The sequence below is a fragment of the Sorex fumeus genome, unplaced genomic scaffold, assembly GCF_029834395.1.
Source record: "Sorex fumeus unplaced genomic scaffold, SorFum_2.1 ptg000006l, whole genome shotgun sequence".
In the NCBI taxonomy this organism is placed as follows: Eukaryota; Metazoa; Chordata; class Mammalia; order Eulipotyphla; family Soricidae; genus Sorex; species Sorex fumeus.
This window is the reverse complement of record NW_026606063.1, coordinates 27529242-27556618: the sequence shown is the minus strand read 5'-3', so window position 1 is coordinate 27556618 and position 27377 is coordinate 27529242. Positions and strand designations below refer to the sequence as shown.

General features: G+C 40.9%; 1 protein-coding gene across 5 annotated transcripts in view; it reads right to left on the bottom strand.

Moving 5' to 3' along the window:
* ADAM17 (ADAM metallopeptidase domain 17) overlaps window positions 1–27377 on the bottom strand; it is a 57256-nt gene that overhangs the window by 17165 nt on the left and 12714 nt on the right. The window contains exons 2-10 of one of the 5 annotated variants that reach the window (XM_056124700.1): window positions 21442–21574; window positions 17135–17265; window positions 16256–16344; window positions 11324–11492; window positions 8981–9114; window positions 5276–5365; window positions 3262–3375; window positions 719–863; window positions 524–612 (exon numbers count right to left, since the gene is read on the bottom strand). In XM_056124700.1, the coding sequence (XP_055980675.1) occupies window positions 524–612; window positions 719–863; window positions 3262–3375; window positions 5276–5365; window positions 8981–9114; window positions 11324–11492; window positions 16256–16344; window positions 17135–17265; window positions 21442–21574 (1094 nt within the window). Of the gene's footprint in view, window positions 1–523; window positions 613–718; window positions 864–3261; window positions 3381–4449; window positions 4500–5275; window positions 5366–8980; window positions 9135–11323; window positions 11493–16255; window positions 16345–17134; window positions 17266–21441; window positions 21575–27377 lie in introns of those variants that run through there. The other 4 variants (XM_056124703.1, XM_056124711.1, XM_056124718.1 and 1 more) reach the window with 4 other exon arrangements.

The window sequence follows — 27377 nt, the reverse complement described above, 5'->3', positions numbered from 1 at the left end:
CTAAGCACACTAGATGTGGCTCAAAAAAAAAAAAACTAAAAAACTAAAAATATATGATACTGATATAAATATATAACAGTTAACAATATATGATACTGATATAAATATATAAGTTAACATTAAACATGTATGTCCACTACAAGTTTAAAAAATCCAGCCTTCTATAAACTGTGCACAAGCTTTGTATATATATGTGTGTGTGTATATATATATATGTATATACACATACATTTTGTATATAATGAGGGCAGAATTAATGAGGTCACAGATCAATTTTCAGCATCACATGGTCATCTGAGCACAGAACTAGGAAGAGACCCCCCCACATCCATCTGGTATAAACTCGAAAACAAAAATAAATATATAGGTAAAAGAACAGGGCTGGGAATGTGTATCAAATGATACATCAGATGTCTTGCATACATAAAGACCTAGTTAGATCCCCAGCACATGGCCAACCAAGCACTGCTGTGAGTGTGGCCCCCACAATAAAAATAGATAATAAATGAAGAAAAAAACATACCTTTGTAAGGATGGTTTTACCGTAATTTTTTGTGCTAGTCAAACCACTATTCAGATAGATATTTTTCTTCCCAACTGGACTATAATAAGCTAAAGGGAAAAAATAAACATTTTTATTCAATACATAATTAGAATATGACCCAATTAGCTTGCCATTCATTCCAGAATCAAATTACACAGAAAATGAATAACTTACCCTTTGGACAAACACCTCCATGACTATTTGCTCTTGGAGAACCAACATAAGCTAATCCAAGGGTGCCCATATCAAAATCTTGGTAAGTGAAAAGATGTGCCAGGCAGACTTTTGATGCTTCTTCAGCTATATCGAAGCTAAATTGCTTTGAAAAAAAAAAATGAAGAAGAAGAAGAAAAGCATTCTCAATCAGATCCAAGAATATTTTGACTAAATATTCACAAATAATATCAAGAAATTGCCCGCAGTCCTGTGCTAGCAAAAATCTTACACAGCACAGAATCCCTTACCTGGGCTTTACCCAATCCACACCAAGCTGACTGTAGAATGGGTACTGGGGACCTTTTAAAAGAGAAGTATTGGGGGCTGGAGAGATAGCACAGCGGGTAGGGCGTTTGCCTTGCACGAGGCCAACCCGAGTTCGACTCTCAGCATCCCATATGGTCCCCTGAGCACCTCCAGGAGTAACTTCTTAGTGCAGAGCCAGGAGTAACCCCTGTGCATTGCCAGGTGTGACCCAAAAAGCCAAAAAAAAAAAAAAAGAAAAGAAGTATTTGGGGGCTTTTACAGAAACTTGAAATTAAATGACGTTTTGGGACTGAGGAGATGTCTGAAAGGGCTGCAGCACATGCCAGGCAAGCATAAAGCCAGAGGTTCAATCCCTGGTACTTCATGGCCACTCAGTATCACCAGGCATAGCTCAGGTGGCCCCAGCACCGCAAGGAGATCCAAAAGTGAAGCCAAACCAACAGTACAGCAAGTAGGACACTTGCCTTGCACACAGTTGACTTGGGTTAGATCCCTGGTGTCCCATATGGTCCCCTGAGCCCTCCACGGTTAATTTCTGAGAGCAGAATCAGGAGTAAGCCCTGAGCACCTCTGGGTGTGGCCCAATCAATGCCACTCCAGCCCCAAAAAGGAGATCCAAAAACAAACAAAAACTACATTAAACTCTTGCTGTTTCTTTCCAGAATTGGGAGGGTTAGGGTTAGTGTGTAGTCTAGCAGTGAGAATACTGCAACTCGGTGCTCTGTCAGCTCTTCCAGGGTTCTCAGCACTTCCATCTAGAATAAATCCTAAAAGTATATCAGGCAACTATAGGGGATTTGGGCCACAACGAGCAGTGTTAAGGGTTACTCCCAGTGTTTAGGGGTTGCTCTTGATGATGCTGGGAGGACCATGAGGTAAATGGATTAATCCATGCTCCCACAAGTAAAGTAGAACTCCAGCCCTTTGAGTTATGTCCTGGTCTGGATTGGGGGGGGAGGGGGGGATCAGTGGAGGTTGGAGTGAAGGATAGGGAGTCCCTCCTGGCAATTCTTGATCAGTCAGGCAAATCAATGTAAGGGCTAAAGAATGTGTGGGCTACTCAGGCCTGACAGTGCTGGGGATTAACTGGGCCCACCTGCTATCCCAGGTCTGCACCCAGCAATGCTTTAGGGGACCATGTGGTGCCACATATCAAAATGGGGTCAACTACATAAAAAGCATGTGCCTTGACCTCTATATGATCTCTCTAGTCCCCAGGTTTTTAATTTGGTTTTGTAACATACTAGTAACTATAATCAGAAACTTAAAGGAAAACAAACAGGTCAGTTTTTGGTTACTTTAGATAAAAAAAAAAACCTCACTGACAGTTTGAGAAGACTTCTTTATTCCTTCTGGGGGGAAAAGGAGCATTAGGACTCACACCTGGAGGTGCTCTGCATACAAGTCCCTTAACTTCTCTACTATGATCCTGGCCCTTTAAATTAAAAAGGTATCTACAAATAGATTCACTCTTTAATAGTTCAGGCTCCAAATTTAAAAGACTAAGATGGTTCAAATGAAAATAAAAATAAAAAAAACTGTTAAGAAGGGGCAGAGAGGTTTGAAGAAACAATACACAATACGCAGATAAACAACTCAGGAACTTCAGACTCAAAAGACTCAAAGCCATTGTTACAAGAACTAAATGGGCTACTCTAAGACAAGCCCCACAAACACACCAAACTCCTGCAAAAAGATGGCACAAAATTCCATAACAGCAATCTCTTTCTTTCAATGTCAATGGGATAAATGCGCCAATGAAATGGATTAGAAAATTGAACCCAACACTGCTGCCTGCAAGAAACACATTTGACGAGATTGGGTGTGTTCAGGATGGTATGTATGGCCTTAGACAAGAAACACATTTGAATACCCAGAGCAAACACAGGATTCAAAGTCAAAAGGTTGGAAGACAATTCTTCAAAATGGTATGCAAAAAATATGTAAACTGAGTATATGCCTAGTTTCTGAAGTCCCACTACTTCATTAGATTCCTGAAAATAAGGAAGAAGTACTACTTGCTATCATTTTTCAAGCACAATTTTTTTTGGGGGGTAGGAGGGCCATTTTGCTGTTCACCTGCCACAGTGATGAGGTCACTGTTGGATCAGTTGGGGAATGCTGCTCTCGGTTTTCAATTACATTTAAACTAACTTGGGATTCATCAATGCAGACACAATTAGAAATCACAAAGTAGTGGTAACAGCCAACACAGCCAGGATTCCCCAACCTACCTCTAACAACGCCTTCACATCCCAAGCATCCTTTTCTTCAATGGGGTAACTTTTTGCCATATTGTAGTGCTTTTCACCAGGCTTTACTTCTTGTGGAGACTTGAGAATGCGAATCTATACTTAAAGAGATAATATACTTAGAACACTTTGGAACAGGGTCACAGGACTGAAATATTGCATTGTTGTACTCAAAATTATACTACCCATCATTCTATAAAAGAGTATTTTAGAGCTAAAACTATACGGTCTTTCTTCAGTTCTAGAACTATACAAGTGTTTTAAAAACAAATTAAAAGCGCATTTTATGGAAAACACATGTTGATGAATGATTCATAAATTTATTCCAAAATCTCTAGTTCCTCTATATTTAAATTGGGAAATCTAAAAATTTGGATTCCATGAATACAAGTACTTTATTCAATTATAGTCAATGATTCAAAGATGTTCATTACTGCATACAAGAATTAAACATTCGTAAAGCAGAAGGGTTTACATTTGTAATCAAACATTTGTAAAGCATAAAGGTTTTTCCTTAGACATACAGAATATAAACTCATGTCAATCCTGCTAAAAAAATAAAAAGGGACAAAGGCTTCTCCAAAAGAGAGGAGACATGCCAACTGGTGAGTTAAAGGGAACAGAAGCATGCTCAGCTCAGTCTCACTGGGGCTGCTCACTTGCGGTGGCACTTTAGACTGCTCTGCCCTGATATCGGAAGTTTACTGGGGTGGGTTTGGCAGCTTTTCGGTGGTTTATGATCAAGATCAACTGTGGGATAAATGGGTGGAAACCCACCTGACCATACATCTAAATAATATGCTGCAATTCATCTATTATCATAAAAAGAAACTGGTATTTTTCTTTTCTACATCACACTATATTTCTCAATTAGTTTCAAGTTCCTAAGACTAAAGGAGTTGTATTGTCATCTAGAACGAAAACATGATGCAATTACACTAAGGGAAGAAGCTTCATGTGTACCAAATGGAATAATCTCCAACATATATGTGAAATGAAAGGCAAGATACAAAACTGCACAGCATACACCGATGTGTCAAATACACACATATACATACACATGCTGTCCATGCATAATATGGCTCTGCAAAGACACATATGAAACTAGGGCCATGGATATCTCTGGGGAAGGAACTGGTGTGGCAATGGAGAGAGATTGAGGCGACTTACTTGTCACTGGCTTTTGTACCATGTGTGTGTATTACCTATTCAAATAATAACTTAAAAAAGAAAATGCAGAACAGTGAAAGAGAATGGAAAAGGAAAAAATAATTCTCTTAGTTTTATACAAACATTATAAAAGTTGAACATTTATAGGCAAGATAGCAAAAAAATATTTTTACTCTCTAAATTCTATATTCAAAGACCTATAATTAACACAAAAAGCCTAGAAAAATTAAACAATAATTTATATCAAATGACAAAATTACTTGATGTAAACAATTACATCAAAATGCCTATCCACCAAAGCAAAATTCATTTTCAGAAATCTTTTTAGTAATCAATTTGAAACAATTTTCATAAAAATATAATTATGATGATACATTTATAACTGAATATAATTAAATAAAATTACATTAATGCTCGACATACTCTTTTTATAGATTACAACAGATTTTTAGGGTCTAGCAAATGCACAAAATATTTTTAATAAATTTTCTAAGATTCAACAACTTGCACTAGCATTCTAACTAAAGATAAAAAGCATAATCAAAGAAAAGTAAACACGCAGGGGAAAATGTATAATTAAGAAAAAGGAGTGATTACAGCAGCAAAAAACAAAACCAAAATCTGCCTAAAACAAGTCTTAGAACAAAAAGCTATAGGATACATGAATAATATCAAAGCACTGTATAGTGTACAAAAATTACTGGCATTGGGGAATAATTTATTTCTGAGTAAAACTGAACCTAAGTTTTTAAGTTTGAATACAAATAATAAGAATTTACACTACATAACTCAGTGAAGTAATATAATCCCCATCCTTGATAAATACCTGTTCAATCTGTATTCCGTAACCTTTAAAACCTGCATTGTCCCATGAAGTATTCCGATAAATGTCATCAACTCTGTCAATAAGCTCTATCTGTGTGTAAAAAAGATTAAGAGAAAGATATTATGGTTATCTTTACTTACTAAGAATTTAAGTAATATAAATTCTGCAGGGATTAAAAAAAAGAGTTTAAGAGAATACCACTGGGGGTCAGAGCAACAACACAGCAGGTACAGCACCTGCCTTGCAAGCGGTCAACTCAAGTTTAATTCCCAGTACCCCAGAGAGTCTCCCAAGCCCTGCCTGAAGTGATCCCTGAGAACAGAGCCTGGAATTAGCCCTGAGCAACACCAGGTATGTGGTGCCCCTCCCCATGCCCCCACCCAAAATAAGAAGATATCACAGAAAAAGTTTCTATAGGCTGAAGAGCTAGCGCAGGGTTTAAGGCCCTTATTCTGCACTCAGCCTGAGCCCAGATGGAATCCCTGACATTGTATATGGGGATATACACTCCAAACACCACCAGGAGTGATGCCGAAGCACAGCTGGATATGGTTCAAAAACCAAAAGCCAAGGTGGGGGAGGGGGGATGTCTATTAAATACAAAACCTAACACTGAGGTGTTAGTCTTTACTGTGGTAAGAAAGAAGTTATTTCTAGTCGAAAGTGTTGCTGTTCGATTAAGAGGCATGCTGGAGCGATGGCACAGCAGGGAGGGCGTTTGCCCTGCATGAGGCCAACCCAGGTTCAACTCCTCCATCCCTCTCGGAGAGCCCGGCAAGCTACCAAGAATATCCCACCCACACGGCAGAGCCTGGCAAACTCTCTGTGGCGTATTCGATATGCCAAAAACAATAACAAGTCTCACAATGGAGACATTACTGGTACACACTCGAGCAAATTCGATAAACAATGGGAGGACAGTGACAGTGTTGCAGTGCCTTGAATGAGGCTGACCCCAGTTAGATCCCTGGTACTGCATGATCCCATAAGCACGGCTGCTGCGTGCAGCCCTGTAGGCCCCACAGCACCAACAGGGTGGTCCAAGTAATGCCCAGCACCAGAAGTTCCTGACAGCACTGCATCGTCGGGCCTGAGAATCACAGGGAGAGGCCATTGGCCTCACGAGTATCACTTGGGAGAGCCCCAAAATTAAAAATACAGAGCGGGAGAATTAATCCCAAGTTTCAGGTAACCAACTGCAAAAATAAAAGTGAAATATCACCAAGTAAGTTTTTAATAACTATCATTTTAGCCAACTACAAAAACAAAACCTAAAACATTCCCTTCTAAATTGTATTCTTTGTCATGCTATCTCTTGGCAAGCATCTCAATTGAGAAGGCAGAAAGCCCAAAATAATAAACCTCCTTCTCCCTCAGTGGGTAAAGTCCCCCACTGAGGACTGGGTAAAAGAGCCAGAATGAGGAGATGCTTTCATTCCTCCTCTCTCCTCTGACAAGGGAAGTGGGGAAGGGAGCAGGAAATACCAGGGAAAGAGAGGCCATTACCCAGAATGAACAGTTCAAAAGAACAAAATATTCACTACCCATCAAGCTCAACCAGAATATTCTATTTAAAAACTGGGCATATCAGGTTTGTTCCAACAACTGTGAAACCGTTCTTCTAACTGTAAGACTTGCAATTGGAATTGCGATTTTCAGACCAAGTTATGTTGCTCATAAGCAGAGTGTAAAGAAATGCATTAGACAATTCCAATGGAAACAAACCCTGAGAGACATGGTCAACAGAACTGACTGCTGAGAAGCGTGAAATGTGGAAAGGAACAGGGAGCAGAGGAGGGTGAGAGGGGACGGGACAGTAAGCTGAGGAGGGCAAGAGGGGAAGAGGCAGGGAGATAACCTAGAAGGGATCTTGCCACACAGGTGGAGGGCAGGTGCCGCTCTGTAGGTCAGTGATTTCAATCCTCCTGTAAACCATGATGTCTCAATTGAAAACTGAATTACAGGGACAAGAGCAATAGTACAACAGATAAGGCATTTGTCTTGCATGAAGCCAACCCAGGGTTCAATCCCTGACATCCCATATGGTTCCCTGAATAGCATCAGGAGCAATTCCTGAGTGCAGAGCCAGGAGTAACTCCTGGGCATCACCAGGTGTAATCCAATAAGAAAAAAAAATTATAAAAAAAAGGAATTCAATATTTAGGACTAAATCTCTCAATGTATTCATACTTAGAAAATGATAAAGCAGAAAAATAAAGGATACTCCTAATAGAAATCCAATTTTAAAAATTAGCTGTTTCAAGAAAAATTATCTCTTAGAAAAAAGAATTAGATTAACTTCTCACTCCTAGTAGTCTCATAATAAATTCTTTCACTAGACTAGGAAGGAAAGAGTGAAGGCAAAAAACCGCAGACAATGGAGAAAAGACGCAACGAAAAAGACGTCTTACTGCACAAGGCTCCTGGCTCATAAATAGCAGCATTCTCCATTATTCCCTCAACAGCATCATTTGGTCAGTGCCAAGATACCACAGCAAATGAGGTCATATTAACAAAAATGTCAATGAACTATGATTCCCGTGGCTTTTGAAATTACAGTAACAGGGCTGGAGAGACAGTACAGCAGATAAGGCACTTGCCTTGCACAAGCCGACCCAAGTTTGATCCCTGGCATCCAGTGTTCCTCTAAGCAACATCAGAAGAGATTCCGAGTGTAGCGCCAGGAGTAACCACTGAGCATTCCCAGTCCCTAAAACAAAAACAAACCCCCTCTCCCCCGCCCAAAAAAAAAAAAATTACAACAGCAAATGCTGAAAAGGCAGAGTCAGAGCAGATAGTACAAGGATGCCTTGCAGGCAACTAACCCTAGTTCAGACCCTGGCGTTGTGTACGGTGTGCTCCCTGAGCAATGCTGACTATGCCCTTCCCGCCAAAAAAAAAAATCTGCTGGGTATGGCCTGCACCCAAAATCCAGTGTGTGTGTGTGGGGGGGGGGGGGGATTTTAGTGTCAGCACTTCTATACTTTTTTTTTTTTTTGCTTTTTGAGTGACACCCAATAATGCACAGGAGTGCATTACTCCTGGCTCATACACTCAGGAATTACTCCTGGCAGTGCTCAGGGGACCATGAGATGCTGGGAATCGAACCCGGTTGGCCACATGCAGTGCAAACGCCCTACCCACTGTGCTATCACTCCAGCCCAGCACTTCTATATTCTTATCTTCAAATCTTTCACCTATATTTAGTCTGACAATAAAACCTCCACCTACCCAGTTATTCCAATAATTACCTATTTTATACAACATAAAGCAACCTGGTTATCTTCTCTGAAAAACATTTATAAGTAAAAATAATATACACAGATTCATACAAATACAGTTTCTTTTATTAAGGAGCACATATCCACATGTATCACCATTATTGCACTGCCATTATAGCAGTTTTCAAAGAGTTTACTTGTATAATGGGAGGTCTATGTGATGAATTTTCTTCAAATAATATAAGCATAAAAATTCTAACAAGAAGAAAATATTACCTACAAGGTGAAAAATGATTTTTTTAAAAAGTGAAACTAGAGTCTCTATACTGGAATAGAAAAACCTCAAAACTGCCTTCAGATGTTTTAGGAAATACTAGAACATTTGAAATAGATCTCAAATAACAGCAGTCTTCTTTCAACAAAACTTACCTATCTACATAATTTTGGGTGTGTTCAATTACTGTATCCAATACCAGATACTTACTAAGTAATTTGTGGTTGTACTCTCTTCCCCTCTGCCCATGTATCTGTAAAAGCGATGATCTGCTACCACCAATAATTTACACGTGTTCTTCAGGGGATTAGGTTCAGCTCTTCTCTTCACTCGATGAACAAGCTCTAATATGAATTTGTATGCACTATTAAATCAAAATTCATCAAAACGAGTTTTTTTATAGTAACACTTTAGATCTAGTATATACTGAAACAAACATTAATGGGACCTAATATCCACAAAGGTATCTCAAACAAAACAAGTAAAAAACACAAAATTTTAAAACTGCATAATTCAAAGCTGAAGTACTTCCCCAAAAAAAGTACTTCACAGCCAGAAGTGACCCCTGAAAACCAAGCCAGAAGCACTCCCTGACCACCGCTGGATGTGGTACAAAAACAAACCAAAAAGAAAAGTGTCTTAAGGGGCCAGAAAAATAGTACAGCAGATAAGGTGTTGGCCTTGCATGCAGCCTACCTAGGTTCAAATCTCAGACCCCATCTGGTCCCCTGAGACTGCCAGGAGTGATTCCTGAATGCAGAGCCAGAGGTTGCCCCTGAACACTGCCAGGTGTGGCCCAAAAACAAAAACACAAACAAAAAAATTAAAGTGACTTGACACTAATAATCACCTATCTCTTTCTGGACTAGGAAGAAATTTTCCTCTAGAAGAAATCTACGAATAACCAAAGTAATGGTAAAAACATTAAGATAATCAAACACTGCTTAGATTAACAGGACATTTTTCTTAGACATAATTAAATTTGGGGAGCCGAAGTGTTAGTACAGCAGGTAGGGTATATGCCTTGCACATGACCAACCTGGGTTCGATTCCCAGCATCCCATACTTCCCGAGCACCGCCAGGAGTAATTCTGAGCACATAGCCAAGTGTAACCCCTGAGCATTGCTGGATGTGACCCAAAAGCAAAAAATAATAAAAAATAAAATTTTTAAGAAATTATTTTATGAGGCTAAAGAGATAGTTCAAAAACTAAGTGCATGCTCTGCATGCAGAAGGCCCAGATTCAATCCCTGAAATGTACAGTCCCCCAGAAAAAGACCATCAAATAGTCCTACAGCACTTTCCAGTATGGCTCGAAACTAACAAAAAAGCAAATAATTTATATACTAAAATGCTACTAATATTTTTTTCTAAAGTTCTCCAAAATAAGGATAGCAGGATTCTTTTCCAAGACGGCTTACTGGGATTTTTTGGTTGGTTTTTTGGGGGACTTTTTGATTTTGTTTTTGGGGGTCACACCTGGCAATGCACAGGTGTTACTTCTGACTTTGTACTCAGGAATTATTGATGGCGGTGCTCAGGAACCATATATGACGCCAGGGATCAAACCAGGGTTGGCCACATACAAGGCAAACACCCTAGCTGCTACACTGCTGTACTATCACTCTGGTTTGACTTACTGTTCTTGTTTTTACTTTTTATTTTGGTGGCAGCCACACCTGGAGGAGTATGATCAGGGGCTATTCCAGTTTAGTTCTTCAAGGCCACTCCCAGCTGTGCTTGGGGGGCAATGTGGTGCCAAGGATAACTCCTGGGCCTCCTAATGCAAAGCATACGCTCCAGCACAGTTCTCTAGCCCAGTTATACATTTTAAATGACTCTCAACTGATCTGTCTCAAGATAAGACTGACAATTCCAGTTAGGCTTCTCATATCACCAATTAATTTCTTATAAACTGAAAACTGCCTTAGGGCTAGAAAGACAGAACCATGGGTACAGCGCTGACTTTACACACCGCTGACCCAGGTTCAACCAAGAGTCCTGCCAAGAGTGAACACTGGAAACAGTAAGGACTAAGCCCTGAGCACCTGCCACATGTAGCTGAAAAACAAAATAGACTGTTCTGCAAAGTAGTAATTTTTCATTTTCAAATATAAGCAGATAAAAAACATTATTTTCTCATAGATCATTTGATAGTCCCTTTCCCTAACTTTTTTTTTTAATTCAGTATTTACTGCTACCACTACTTTTTACAGTTTTTGTTTTTGGAACACATCAGTCAGGGCTCAGGGTCTACCCCAAGCTCTGAACTCAAGGGGCCATTTGGTGCCAGGGAATAAACCCGGGTTTCCTGCCCGCAAAGCATGTACTCAGTCCTCTGAGCCATCTCTCTAGCCCTGCCATTATATTTTAGTATTTTTGACCTTTAATTTTAAAGATAAAAGAATTAACTTAAGAATTTCTCAAAAAGAAAAAAAACCCTGCTTTCCAGTCAAATCTTATTTGATAATCATGTTATTTCATCAATTAACCACTCAACTGAGTGCAGCTATAATACTGTTTCTAATGTGAAATATACTTTTAAATCTTACCATCAGGTGGCTCTCTGTCCACTAGTCCTTTTGGAAGAAACTCTTCCTTATCAGCATTTATATAACCACACACTTTTGGAGACTGCAAACGTGAAATATTCTTGATATCTTCAGATTTATAAACTAACATTCTTCTGTCTTCAGTATTATTAATTAATCTCCAGAGTGGCTAAAACAGAAAACAGAGACAAAAAATAAGAACTTGTAAGGATTAAAGTCTTTTTTTTTTTTTAGAGGCAAAACACTTTAATTCTTTTTTTTTTGTTAATGTAGGAGTGAAAGATTAAAGTCTTACATCCTTTCCTTGTTCTTATAACATTTATTTCCACATTACGTAAACTGATCACTTTTTGAGAACACTTTAAAAAGATTTAGTACAGAATTTCTAAGCTAGTAAATGAATGGGTTATTCACTTTCTAATTTTATCTGTACATAGAGAAAAAAAAAACAATTATTTTGCACATTAGAAAACCTTTTAAAGACCGAGAAAAGAAAATGTAAATTCTCTTCCAATCACTAATTTAAAAATATTTATGCACCATCTACCATACACTGGCTCTGTTCTTCATCATATGCAATGAAAGCCAGACAAGATTTCTATTCTTGTTCTTTTTTTCATTTTCATTCTATGTCTTTAGCAATTACATGTTTTTAAGACATGCTCCTGCCACGGTTGATTTTATTTAATATGGTAGATTTTATGTACAAGAAAAAAAAATCATTTTCATAAGACTGAAAACGAGTAGCACTATGCCTAAAACTTATTACTTTAAGGAACAGCAGTTTTTAAAAATTCTTTACTCATAGGTTAGAGCTTTAAGCTCAGTGGGCTTAAGTGCATGCTCTGTATGCGGGAGATCTGGGTTCAAAACCTGGGACAGCATGGACCAAAGCACAAACCTGTGCCACAAGCTGGAAGTGGTCTAACTGGCCCTCCACAGACTCTTGCAAAAGAAAAAAAAAATACTTCCCTTACTGAGCTGAAGAAAAGATCTAAGACATCTTCTTAGGCTACATATATCAAAAGACATTTTTTGCCAAAATCTTAACCAGAAAAACACACTAGAATCAGGAAACTTACAGAAAATATACAAATAATAGTAGCACTGTAGCACTGTCCTCCCACTGTTCATTGATTTGCTTGAGCGGGCACCAGTAACATCTCACAACAAATTGTGAGACCTGTTGTTACTGTTTTTGGCATATCGAATACGTCTTGGGTAGCTTGTCAGGCTTTGCTGTGTGGGCAGGATACTCTCGGTAGCTTGCCAGGCTCTCCAAGAGGGGTGGAGGAACGAAACCCGGGTCAGGTGTGTGCAAGGCAATTAGGCAATTGCTCTATCAGCTGTGCTATCGCTCCACCCCCACAAATAATAGTAATAATATAAACGTATATGGATATCTACATGTATATGTGTATAAATCTATATATATCAATTCATTATGGAAATGAGAATAAAAACCATAGTAAAAGCCTGCCCCTTTCACATCCCCTTAATAAAAATAGACAATGAAAAAATGTTTCCCTTCTATTGGCATCCTCAGAGGACATATGTTCAGAGTTGTCAAAGTGATAGTGTAAGATCAGAGGATTCACATAAACAAATCTTATGACAGTGAGCAATAAGCTTTTGCTGTACCTACTGAGTTACATGCAAGAAGCTGTTGTGAAATCATGGCATGGCCTCAAAGGTTCCTCCATTTTCTCCATAATACCCTATTACTGAGATTATCCAGCCCGGCCGAGCCGGGTTCGATTCCTCTGCCCCTCTTGGAGAACCCAGCAAGCTACCAAGAGTATCTCGCCCGCACGGCAAAACCTGGCAAGCTACCCATGATCTATTCAATATGCCAAACACAGTAACAACAAGTCTCACGATGGAGACATTACTGGGCCCGCTTGAGAAAATTGATGAACAACGAGAGGACCGTGACCATGAGATTATCCTAAGTGAACCAAAAGAGGTGCTCAAACTGTTCATTGACATTTTTTGTTTCAAAGAGAAACCAAGGGCCAGAGAAATAGTACAGTAGGTCGGGCACTTGCCTTGCACACTGCAGTCCTGGGCACAATCTCCACTCACCAATACGGTCCCCCAAGCCCACCAAAAGTGATCCTGGTCAGGAATAAGCCCTGAGCACAGCTGGGTAAGGACCAAGCTGAGCTGTGTGGGCGGAATACTCTTGGTAGCTTCCCAGGCTCTCCGAGAGGGGTGGAGGAATCAAACCCGGTTGGGTGAAGCCCAAAGAGCAAGAGAGCGTGAGAGAGAGACAGAGAGAGAACACGAGGGAGAGAGAACATGAGGGAGAGAGACAGGGAGGGAGGGAGGGAGGGAGGGAGGGAGGGAGGGAGGGAGGGAGGGAAGAGAGGGATATCAAAACAAGAGGTGAGGAAATAGCTCAGAGGTGTGCAGTATATGCCTTTGAATGAACCACAGGATCCCTAATACCACTAAGTATAGCCCTGTGAGGGAGGGGAGAAGGATAATCCAAATTTTAAAGGGGAAAAAAATCAAGTGATTATTTATGTGTGTGCAGCAAAAATGTTTAAGTACATTCATCAAAATGCTAACAGTAGTTCCATTACTATAAGCAGTGGGGTGCCAGAGAGATGGAGGAGTATGGACAGGGAGCTTGACTTACAAGTGGCCAATCTTGGTTTAATATCCCCGGCACCATATATGATCCCCTGATCCCCAAAAGCAGAACCAGGAGTAAGCCCTGAGCCCTGTGAATGGCTCAAAAATTTAAAAAAAAAAAAAGAAGAAGAAAAAGAAAAAAAAATTGAGAAGTAGTGAGGGGACCTAGAAAAATTGACAACTGAGGGAGAAGAAGCAAGTGTCTTGTGAACACAATGATCTGAGTTCGATCCCTATATGTCCCTAACCCCTACCCCCCAAAATGAATGAATAAAAAAAAGAGTACCAGCAGCACAAGCCATGGCCCTTGTGGCCCAGCACCGCTGGCCCTGAGCAATGTCACATAGCTGGAACAAGTATCACGAAGAATAACCCCCAGACTCCCTGGGCTTGGGAGGCCCCCAACACTGAAAGAAAAAAATCTAAGATTTGGGGCTGGAGCGACAGTACAGTGGGTAGGTCTTTTGCCTTCAATGTGGCTGACCCAGGTTCGATCCCCAGCATCCGATATGGTCCCCTGAGCACTGCCAGGAGCAATTGCTGAGTGCAGAGCCAGGGGTAACCCCTGTGTATCACCAGGTATGACTCAAAAAGCACACCATGCGCCCCACAAAAAAAAGTAAGATTTCAGGTGATCTTTCTGTTTGAGTTTTTCAGTGAGCACGCACTTGTTTTGTTTGTGAGTTATACCGGGGCTATCGAGGGGATACTCCTGGCTGAGCACTCAGGGGGTAATCTAGGGACCATGCAATACCAGAGACTGAACTCAGGCCACCTGCATGACAAGCAATTGCTCTAGCCCACTGAGCTCTCTGTACCTAAGCATGCATTTTAAAATAAAAATACTCATACACTATTTTTTTGTTATTTTCTGGTGCTGGGAATTAAACCCAGGGCATCTCATAAGGGAGGCCTATATCCAACTAGTGAGCTAGATAGTACATCCTATCCCCCTTTTAATCTGGGGATGGGGAAGAGAACCTGGGAGTTTGGGGCCACATCCAGCAGTGCTCCAGGGAAAGTCCTCATTCTGTTCAAGGGACTTAAGAAGTGTCAGGAATCAAACCAGGGTCATGCATACAAGATCTGTGCCTTAACCCCCGTATAATCTCTCTGGTCCCCAGAAAATGAATTTGAGAGAATAAGTTTAAGATTTGAGGGTTGGAGAGATAGCTCAACAGAATCAGTGCATGCTTCGCATACAAGAGACTGGCTTTAATCACTGGTACCACATGGTCCCCTGAGCACCTCCAGGAGTGACCCCTCTAGGCACAGTGCTGGGAATAACCCTAGGCAAACACTGCAGCGAGGCCCCCCAAAAAAGCACGATCTGATTCACCAGGTTAGAGTGAATGAACTTATTACTTTAGCACATTTACTTTATCCTAGCTTTCTGCCTCTTTGTGGTGTGCTAAACTCCCCAAAACAATGGGAGTACACAGTCTATACACAAGCAAACCTAACTACAAAATGAGAGAGACACATTTCCCTCTCAGAATCACAGACAAATGACTAGAGATCATGCAATTTAAATGGTATTAAAATGTACAGCATTTACAGCATCAGCACCTTGCCTTACTCCTAATTAGCACTCAAATATTCCTTGAAATGCTCATGTGGACCAAGCTCAACTATAGTTTTTCAACAGGTGTTGTTTGAAAGATAGCCGCACCACCAGAATATTCTTTTCCCTAGAAACACAGATTCACTTCAATTCCGTAATCCATGGCAAGCATTTTGTTTCCTAAACTAGCATCCTGGCTGTGTCTTGCACAAGTGTGAATACTCTGATCTTGGTTTTCACAACTAGCACTTTCCATGGAAAGGGGCCTAAAGCCTGCCTTTCCCAATTTCCTCTTTAAACTTTACAGATTACAAACTATCACTCTTTGCTGATCTTGCACTTCCTGAGTTATCTTGGGAAAAAAGGGAAAAATGAAGAACTACTACTTCACCTTCACCTTGGAGAACGTTAAAGGAGAAATACTAGAGGGAAAAAAATCATATTTTAATAAAACATAATAGGAAGAGGAACAAAGTTTTCTCTTTCTACTAACCACCCCACACATGATGCTCTCTGATTACAATGACTAAAAATAAAGGTATATCTTCGGCAGCTTCTCAGATATGTACAAAGTATTGTCCTCTTTCTCAAATCATCTATTTTCCTGATCTAGAAAAATATATACACACAGAAAAGACATTGAAGTATGATTAAAGGCCTTTATCTTCCTGAAAAAAGAGATTTAATTTTTCAAGAATACGTTCCTGAAAAAAATTCACACAATTTACCTCTATATTATATTCTGCCCCGTCTGTGTTGATCCTTATTGTCATATCATCATCTCCTATATGGGCTAGAACCCTAGAGTCAGGCTCACCTTAAGAGAAAAAAAGAGGTAGGTCATTGCTTAAAAATGTTTAAATAAAATAATAAGTTATTCTACTGTCAAAAGAAATCAACCACACCCTTGGCAGAAGTGACATTTGCATCAGAACTGCAGTGATAATTAAAGAAACAAAAACTCCAGGGGAAAAAAATCTAGATTTCCTCACTCCTAGTGAGGGGCCTTAACTCCAGTCACTTGAAACACTCTTTCCCTTAAAGCTTCTCAGAAAATTATTTGATATGTTACAGAACAAAGCAAACCGAGGTGCAGATTTTCTTCTACATAACTTTATCTACTACTGGCTTAAAGAAATAAAACAGGAACATGGCTGAAAGGGTTGGAACACATGCTTTACATTATAAGAGACAAAGTATAATTTGAAACATACAGTTGTTGAATTGTATTATTTGTGGAGATTCAAATACCATTTTAGTTTATTATTTTCAAAAAATCTCAGAGGAAAAGTACAGCTGCTCAATATTTACTCTAATATAAGTAAACAGGATCATAAAATCACAACTTTATGTCCTAGCTTCCCTGTTGAAAATCTCAATTCTTATCATTTGAGAGAAAAATTCCCCTTTAACATTAAAATAGCCAACTAGTTTAAAGTGGCTTATAGCTATTTCCTCCTGTTTGCTGATGTTTTCAAAATTATATAGCCAAAATAAAACAAAGAGTAGCACTTATGAACAAGTTTTCTCCCTTTCCCCAGAAAATACTATATCAAGTTAAATTTGGACACCTCACATCTTAGTACAAGGACAAAGCACATACTAACCAACCACATGTCCACTGAAGAAGTCCTGCCATTTGACGGCGTACTCGCTCTCTTTGTTACCATCAACAACAACAACTTTGAAATTTTGGGAGAAGCGTTCAGTACTTGAGGTCAGGTATAATTTAAAATTCCTAAGGAAAAAATATATCTATATTTCACGTTAAGCACATAAAACAGAAGTCTAATGTTCATGTAAATTAGAAATCTTAGAAATTTAGATGACATATTAAACACTACACAAACTCAACAGATTTTTACTACGTATTAAAAAATTGAGCTTGTTTTACTTCAAAAGTCCGTACTATTTTGCCTCTCATTGTAAGCTGCTCTTTCTTATTGCTGTGTAAAATAAAGCTTCATTAATACTTAAAAGTACTCATGCTTTTTTACTTCCTTCCTCAGAAGTTATCCAGAAAATTACCCACAATTGTCATGGGGAAATAAATACAAGATATCCAACACGGATATTAAAAATACATATTCAAGTCCTTTAGTTGGTTTAATATTCTTTTTCTTCTGGTAGCTTTAAGCCTGACATAAAAACTGGGTGTGGTGAGCAAGAATTTTGTTATTGTTAGTTACAGAACCCTTTCAATGTGCCTAGAACACCAAAGATTAAAAGAAGGTGTATTATTCACCCCAGAGAAGAAATTTTTGTCAGGCTGTGGGGTTGAAAATATGAAATATTACTTGCTCACAGGTTTGCATAAATAAGTTTAAAGACCAAGAAGAATCTAGACTATAACTATTTCCATGGCAACAAATGTTTTTAAGGCACAACAAGATAATTTTAGTTTGTTTGTGGTTTTTTAATGGTCCCAATGAAATAGACTATAGAATATTATTTCAAAAACTTTGGAACATTTTTTACTGCTATCCTTAAGATTATCACCCCCGTAATTCGGCTATGCTTTTTCCCCTATCAGTTAAGAATATGAAAAGTTTCCCACCATACAAGCCTTGCTATTTTAGTTTCAGCACTCTCCTGGAGTCTCAATGTTACTGTTAATGTTCTTTCCAGAAAAAGCATCAGAATTGCATTCCTGTTTCTACTCTAAGAAATTGTTCAATTATAAAGATAAGAACCACGCGATGGCAAAATTCCTATTTTTCAGTGTTTCCAATCTTCACCTTTGAGGTATGAAACTTCCAACAGGATGACAGACACCCCACAATCACTTTCATTTCTCTTTCTGACTTTTAATTTTCCTTTTTGGTTATTGGGTCACAGTCATCAGTGCTCAGGGTCTACTCCTGGGGCTCAGTGCTTGTGGGATCACGCAGTGACAGGGACTGAACCTTGGTCTCCAGGAAAGCTTGTAGCCTAACCTGAGTCATACCCCCTGCCCTTTCTGAATTCTAAGTTAAGGATTTGTAACAACTATAAATGAGCCAGAATTTATTTTAATCAGTCTAAAATCACATTATTTTCATAATTATTTTTTGTGGTCCATTTAACTGGGTAAAAATCACTTTAATTATTATAATGGAGACGTTACTGGGCCGCTCGAGCAAATCGACGATCAACGGGAGGGCCTTTACCTTTACCTTATTATAATGAAACATATGTTATCAAAATCAGTTCCAGACTTTGAAGGAGGAGGTTTGGGGCCATCACCTTATTGTGCTCAGAGACCACTCCTGGCAGTACTTGGGGAACCATATGCCAGGGATTGAATCTGGAGTGGCTACATGCAAGGCAAGCCTTACCTGCTGCACTCTCTCTAGCCCCAATTTTACTTTAAAGAGGAAAAAGATATTTTCCTTAAAATTGTTACATCATAGGGGCTGGAGTGATAGCACAGCGGGTAGGGCGTTTGCCTTGCACGCAGCCAACATGGCCGACACAGGTTCGATTCCCGGCGTGCATGAGCCAGGAGAAACCCTTGAGCATCGCCGGGTGTGACCCAAAAAGAAAAAAAAATTGTTACATCATTAAAAATATTAAAATATTTATAACCTTTATATCACTTTTTTAAAAGGCAGTCCCTGATTTAAAACAAAGAGGAAACAAAAGTGGCAGCGAGTTAAAAAAACTTTTAGAAGGACTTAACTGTGGGGATTGGGAGTGCCAAGGATCAGATTCATTCAGTACAACTGATGATTTTAAGAATTAAATAAAATAAACTCTTTTAAAGTATGGGGACAGAGCAATAGCAAAGCGGGGAGAGCACTTGCCTTACATGTACCTAACCCAGATTCAATCCCCAGCATGGCATATTATTCCCCAAACACCACCAAAAGCAATTTCTGAGTACAGAGTTAGATGCAATCCCAGAGCACAGCCCAAAAAAACAAATAAATAAAGTACTTGGTACAGAGGTCTCATACATTGCGAGATATATTTCCCATTAACATTTATGTCGGGCACTCCAGAGTATAGCAAGCAAGGCACTTGCCTTGCAAGCAACCAAGTTCTGATCCCCAGTACCACAAATGGTTCCCTGAGCCTTCTGAAAGTGATGCTTAAGCACAGATCCAGGAGTAAGCCCTGAGCACAATAGATGTGGCATCAAAACATAAATAATACTCTGTAAAACAAATTACAAATGTCTCTGCTTCTTTACACAAACATAGTAAATAGATGCTTCTTTACACAGAAAAGAGTAAGTGCATTTTATTTAACATTTTCTTAATAAATCAATGTGACCTAAGAAACATGAAAAACTACTGTCTATAGCAATATCTGCCCCTATAACAAGGATGCTATAGACCCAATAATTCTATAGACAAAAAAAAAAACCACTCTTGAGGTGGGGGTGGGTGGGGACTAAGAGAGGACACATCCAGTGGCACTCAGAGCTCACTCCTGGCTTTACACTCAGGGATCAACTTCTGGAAGGGTTCAGGGGACCATATGGGGTGCTGAGGATTGAACCTGGGTCAGATATGTGCAAGGACACTCTCTCTCTACCCACTGTACTACTTTCCAGTCCTAAAAATCTAACTTTTTTTTTATTATTTTTTTTTTGTGCTTAGGCTTCAATCATACAATGATCAAACACCCATCCCTCCACCAGCACCCATTTCCCACCACCACAGATTCCAGTATCCCTCCCACTCCCCATCCCCCCCCCAGCCCACTCTGCCTCTGTGGCAGGGCATTCCCTTTTGTTCTCTTTCTCCTTTTGGATGTTGTGGTTTGCAAAAGAGGCATTGAGTGGCAGTCATGTTTGGTCTATAGTCTATTTTCAGCATGCTTCTCCCATCCTGGGAGGATCCTCCCAACACCTTTATTTGGTGTTCCCTTCTCTATCTGAGCTCCCTTTTCCCCTAGCATATATGGTTGGCCTCCAAGCCATGGAGTAAAATTCCTGGTACTAATCTCGGCCATTCTTGGGTGTTAGTCTCCTATTTTGTTACTTTATGTTCCCCAGATGAATGCAATCTTTCTGTGTCTATCCCTTTCTTTCTGAGTCATTTCGCTTAACATGATACCTTCCATGTAGTACCACTTGTATGTAAATTTCATGACTTCTTTTTTTCTAACAGCTACATAGTACTCCATTGTGTAAATGAACCAAAGTTTCTTTAACCAGTCATCTGTCCTCAGGCACTCAGGTTTTTTCCAGATTCTGGCTATTGTAAAAAGTGCTGCAATGAACAAACAATTGCAGATGCCACCTCGACTATACATTTTTGCCTCTCTGGGATATATTCCCAGGAGTGGTATTGCTGGATCAAATGGGAAAAATCTAACTTTTAAAGAGTAATTCAGACAGGAGAATTGAACTCATCTTTTACAGTTTTCCTCTCTCATCTCTTGTTCCTATTCATTGCTACTGTGTTCAAACTGGTAATACAGTGGGTAGGGCACTTGCCTTGCATGTACCTGACCCATGTTTGATACATGGCTTTCCAAATTTTCCCCTGAGCACTGCCAGGAGTAATTATTGAGCAGAGAGCCAGAAATAAGCTCTGAGCATCACCAGAAGTGACCCAAAAACTAAAATAAATAAATAGATAAACAAATAAATTATTAACCTAGGCCAAGCGATAGTACAGTGGGGCATTTGCCTTGTACGCGGCTGACCTAGGTTCAATCCCCGGCATCCCATATGGATTACTCCAAGCACTGCCAGGAGAAATTCCTGAGTGCAGAGCCAGGAGTAACCCCTGAGCATCGCTGGGTGTGACCCAAAAAGAAAAAAAAAAAAACCTTATTAAAGAAGGCGAGGAGAGAAGAATCTTTAAAACATTCTTTAAAACATAAGTTCCTAAGATTCCAGTAGATATCTTTATCTTTCTGCTTCTGCTAAATCAAGTTACCCATTCCCCAACATTATCTTTTGAACAATCCAAATTACCTTCTCAGGGCTGAAAAAGTTAGCAATGTTTCTAAATGTGTCGATGCATGCAGATCTCTTTTTCTTATCGAGTGCTGTTGAATATTGGATAAAGGGAGGATATCGTAGTCTGAGAGCAAAGAATCAAGATTTCCTGAAATAAAGGTAAAAGATTATTAATATGTAAACCTACTAATTAATTGTAAAATTAATAAAATTTTAACAAACTCTTTCTGAAGTCTAACACGAATCTCTAAGCCTACTTCACGCTCAGGAGAGAATGTTGGCTGGACACGTAATAAGATTTGGAGACGACTGCTGGACTAGAGCCATTACCGACTGGATTCCATGGGACGTCAAAAGATGGCATGGCCGCCCACCTATGCAATGGTACGGCTTCTTCGTCAAGACCCTGAACAATCGGTTTGAGGCTGTTCATGTTCCTAGAATGAGCAGACGCCACTGGGCTATACTAGCACGTGACAGAGATGAATGGAGGGAGATGTTACTGGTGCCTGCTCAAGCAAATCGATGAGTAACAGGATGTCAAGTGATCAAGTTTCTGAAGTCACTTATTAAGAATATTTGCAAAATAAGGTGCAGTCTCCACGCCCACTCCAGACGGAATCCTGGTGACAAAGAGCTTCCACAAGCAAGGCCCAGGTATGCAGGTTCCAAGACTGAATCTCCAGGCAGCATAGTGGCAGAGGACCTGGGGTGTCCCTCCCAGGTCCCACCCGCCTGTCCAGCAGACTGGCTGTCACACCCACAATTTGCCTCCAGGTACCATCTTAGCACACCAACAGCCCTCGCCCAAAGACACAGCAACAAGTCCTGGAAGACACCACAGTTCCGGAGATTTCTCTGGGCCCCATACAAGGTCAATTTCACCAGGGCACCCCAAATGGAACAGGTGCACTCTCCCCACCTATTCCAGATGGAATCCCGGCGACCAAGAGCTTCCACAAGCAAGGCCCCCTCTCCCCCCTCCCTACCCCCATGCCGTTCCAGGACTAAATCTACAGGCAACATGACAGCAGAGGACCTGGGCTATACCTCCCCAGGTCCCCACCCACCCAGCAAACTGGCCGTCACACCCACAATTTGCCTCTGGGTGTCATCTTAGCGCACCAACAGCCCAGATGAATGGTCAACAAGCACATGAAAAAGTGCTCACCATGGGGCTGGAGCGATAGCACAGCGGGTAGGGCATTTGCCTTATACGCGACCGACCCAGGTTCAATTCCCAGCATCCTATATGGTCCCCTGAGCACCGCCAAGGGTAATTCCTGAGCACAGAGCCAGGAGTGACCCCTGTGCATTGCCGGGTGTGACCCAAAAAGCAAAAAAAAAAAAAAAAAAAAGTGCTTACCATCACTTATCAGAGAAACCCAAAATAACAAAAAGATATCATCTCACACCAGTTAAGAAAGGCACATATCAGGTGGTATGGTGCTGCCAGCAGGTCAATCTGTACCTTTGAGACGAGTGCATCAGGAGCCTGATGGCACCTTCAAACTTCCAGATACCCCAAAACTGCTGCTATGCTTTGGCCCTACCCCAAAAACTTGGGGCAAAGTTTACCAAGAAAGTAAACAGCCAAAAGTTAGGTATGTGGGGGGCTGGAGCAATAGCACAGCGGGTAGGGCGTTTGCCTTGCACGCAATCAACATGGCCGACAAAGGTTCGATTCCCAGCATCCCATATGGTCCCTCGAGCACCGCCAGGAGTGATTCCTGAGTGCATGAGCCAGGAGTAACCCCTGAGCATCGCCGGGTGTAACCCAAAAATAAAAAAATTTTTAAAAAGTTAGGCATGTGGGAGACACACCCACAAACCACCTCCAGCTCAGCTAAATAATTGGAGGCATGGCCTCTCTGGTTCCTGATCAAACTGCTTAACAGTCATAATCCCAGAGACTAAAACAAATCTCGGAACCCAGCGGCTTTTGGCAGAAATGCATCCGGACCCCGCAGTAAGTTACTGTCACCGAGCCACCCCAGGGGGGAAAGGGTGCTGTCCCTCCACCTGCTCCTCCTTGGCGGCTCGGTGGCTGCCATCCGCCAGAGGCCATTGAACAGTCAGGTTTGGGCCTGCAGTGACGAGACACACGGGGCCTCACGGGATGGGTGTGGAGCCGGCCATTTCCTCCCCACCACAATGAGACCTAAGTCGCCACCAACAAACAGCTTCTCTGACTCCTGATCAAGCCATTTAATGGCCATGATTCCAGAGACTCAGAAACAAATCTCAGAACCCAGCAGCTTTTTGCAGAAATGTGTCCGGTAACTGCAGTAGGTTACTGGCGCTGGGCCACCCCAGGTGGGAAAAGGTTTTGTGCCTTGGCCTGTTCCCCCTGGAGGACCAGTGGCCGCCATCCTCCAGAGGCCACTGGACAGTCAGTTTTGGGCCTACAGTGATGAGACACGTGGGGCCTCAGGGGATGGGGGTGGAGCCGGCCCTTTCCTCCCCGCCCCAATAAGACCCCAAGTCGCTGCCCACAAACGGCCTCTCTGGCTCCTGATCAAGCTGCTTAACAGCCATGATCCCAGAGACTCAGAAACAAATCTTGAAACCCAGCTGCTTTTGGCAGAAATGTGTCCGGACCATGCAGTAGGTTACTGTCACAGGGCCACCCCGGGGGGAAAGGGTGCTGTCCTTCCACCTGCTCCCCCTTGGCGGCTCAGTGGCCACAATCCTCCAGAGGCCACTGAACAGTCAGGTTTGGGCCTCAGTGATGAGACGTGGGGCTTCATGGGATGGGGGTGCAGCAGGCCCTTTTCTCCCTGTCCAAACGAGACCCCGAGTCACCACCCATGAACGACCTTTCTGGCTCCTAATCAAGCTGCTTAACAGTCATGATCTAAGAGACTCGGAACAAATCTCAGAACCCAGCAGGTTTTGGCAGAAATCCCTTCAGATTTAATTGTTAAAATTTAGGAATTTCAAAATCGCACAGCCACTATTGCAGCCACATGACATTGTATGTTATACATAACCAGCAACAGAAAACAAATTGTCTACGGCTGCCTTGTCAGAAAAAAAAAAAGGCACATATCGAAAATCTGGGAACAGTCCATGCTGGTAGAAACGTGTTTAAAAAGGAACTCTCAGTCACTGCTGGTAGGAATATCTGGTTCAACCCTTACAGAAAATAACAGGGATATTTCTCAGAAAAGAAACATAGAACTGCCATATGACCCAGCAATTCAACTTCCAGTTCTCTACCCCAGGACACAAAAGCACTCATTCAAAAGGACTTTTGCACACCAACACACCAACACAATGCTGGAGCAATGCTGTGAACACAAGTCCTGGGGTCAATCCAAATCACCTTATGGTCATCTTCTGCAGCTTAGTACAATAAATAGAATATGGAATAAACCTAGGTATCCAAGGATAGATACGTGGATCATGAAGATGTGGTTATACATACACAACAGGACAATATGCAGCTGCAAGGAATGATAAATTCATCCAATTTGCTGCAACTTGGATGAAATTGGAGGATATCATGCTAAGTAAAATGAAAAGGAGGACAAACACTGGATGACCTCAGTTATCTGTGGTATAAAATAACAGGATAAGGAAATGCAAGCTATTAAGCACAGGGAATGAAAGAAATTAAGGGGGTGGAGGAGAGAAGAGGTGGACAGGAAGTAACAGGATCAGGGAACTTGGGCACATGGGAGTGGGGTAGAGATGAGGTATATCTTTAATATCTAAACCACAAAGTTAGCAACACTGAAAGCAAGAGGCTCAAACTATAACAATCAAACTTAAAACATGCCTTTCAAGGAAGCAGGTTGCAGGGGTAAAAGGGAAATAGCAGGGAACTGAAGCTGACACTGGCAGTGGAATTGTGGCTGGAATATTGTATGCCTGAAATTCAACCATGATTAGCTTTATAAATTGTGGTCACGGTCACGGTCCTCCCGTTGTTCATGGATTTGCTCGAGCAGGCCCAGTAATGTCTCCATCATGAGACTTGCTGTTACTGTGTTTGGCATATTGAATATATCACGGGTAGCTTGCCAGGCTCTGCCGTGCGGGCAAGATACTCTCAGTAGCTTGCCGGGCTCTCAGAGAGGGGTGAAGGAATTGAACTCAGGTCGGCCATGTTGGCCACTTGTAAGGCAAATGCCCTACCACTGTGCTATCGCTTCAGCCCATAAATTGTGGTACCATAATTAAATTTTTTAATTGATTAATTAAAAAATAATTGTTTTTAAAAGTGGGACCATACTTATTACTGACATCCTTTAACAGAAATGACAGAGTATCAATCCACTGAACACCAGGAAGTGAAAGTGGTAAAGTTAATCTAGTTCCTAGAAAAAAATACTATTTTACCAGAATTACTTGGAACTAAAGAACTGTCCCAAAGATAGCACAAGTACAAGTTTTATTTGGAAAAGAGAAAGAGTAAACAACACCAATGCTACCCTGCTACCCATGTAAGTCACTTCTCTGGCAGCAACTCTGCTTCCTCTTCCAAAACCAGGAGGATTTTGAAAGAAAACTTTGATGACTTAAGTCTCTGTAAAAACTAAAAATATCTGACCTGATGCTTTCCTTTTATCTCAGCAAATACTACTTCAAAAGAACAGATATTTTAAATCTTTCCAGTGTACTTAAAATGGCTTCAAAAAACAATAGCAATAGCTTAAAATATAAGTACACTGCTACTGAAGTTAAACATTCTCCTAATGGGGTCAGAGAGACAGTGTCACAGGCTGGAACAATGCTGTAAACACCAGAAGTCCTAGAGTCAATCCAAAGCACCTAATGGTCCTCTGAGCACCACCAGGAGCAGCCAAGCACAACCAGGTATAGCCAACAAAAAAATATGAATAAACATCCTGAATTATTTTATTTTTCTGGTCTGTAGAAACACCTCGCAGGCTCAGGAGGGTGACTGTAAACTATATCTGTGGTGTTGGTATCAAACCCACAGGAACTAGCCCTTAGTCATTTTTTAAAATTTACTTTTACTTAAAAAGCATGGCTTACGAAGTTGTTCATAACACAGTTGTGATTGCATTCAATGTTCCAACACCAATCCCACCTCTGTGTGACCTTCCTTCTACCAATGTCCCGAGTTTCCCAACCACTCCACAAGCCTGCTCCTTAACAACCACAAGATTAATTTTATATTGCTTGTTACAACAAATGAAAAATTGAATTATAGAAAACAAAATAAAAGCTCAGTGAAAGAAAATCTGTGGGGGCTGGAGAGACAATACAGTGAGTAGGCCACTTGCCTTGCAAGCAGACAACCTTGGTTTGATCCCTGGCATGCAATATGGTACCCAGTACACTGCCAAGAGTAACTTCTCAGTGCAGAACCAGAAGTAACCCCTAAGCATTATTGGATGTGGCCCAAAAATTTTAAAAAAAGAAAAGAAAATTTGTGAAAATTATTATATCTCATAATGGTGTTATTAAAGTCACTGTCTAAGGATTTACTGAGCCGTTTGATGAAAGATGTGCCCTCTATTATTGATTTGCTTACTGAACCTTAGTGGACTTCTATGCACCTTTTTATCTAATTTGCTGTGCTCCTATACACAGCTATCAGTACTGTGAAATTTGGAGGTTTCATGTGGCTGCACACACCAAGAGTTCTGGAAGTGGGAAACATCAAGAAATTGGTGTCTCTTCCAAGATTGGTAGTGAAGCTAAGCCGCTTATATGCCACAGAATTTGGGGTGTAGGTGGAGCTGCTGGACCTCCTGGAAGAACAAGGCGGTGGGGGGAGACTGCCCGTCCCCACTCTGAGAAGTCCCCAAAATTCTCAGGCGAGAAATTGATCTACCTGGGAGTTTTATTGGCTTGGCATCTCTTCTGAGATCAGTTGTCCTCTCCGTATTTTAAAAAGAAAATTCAGGATCAGAGAGATAGTGAGAGTATTCGATACGCCAGACACAGTAACAACAAAGTCTCCAATGGAGACG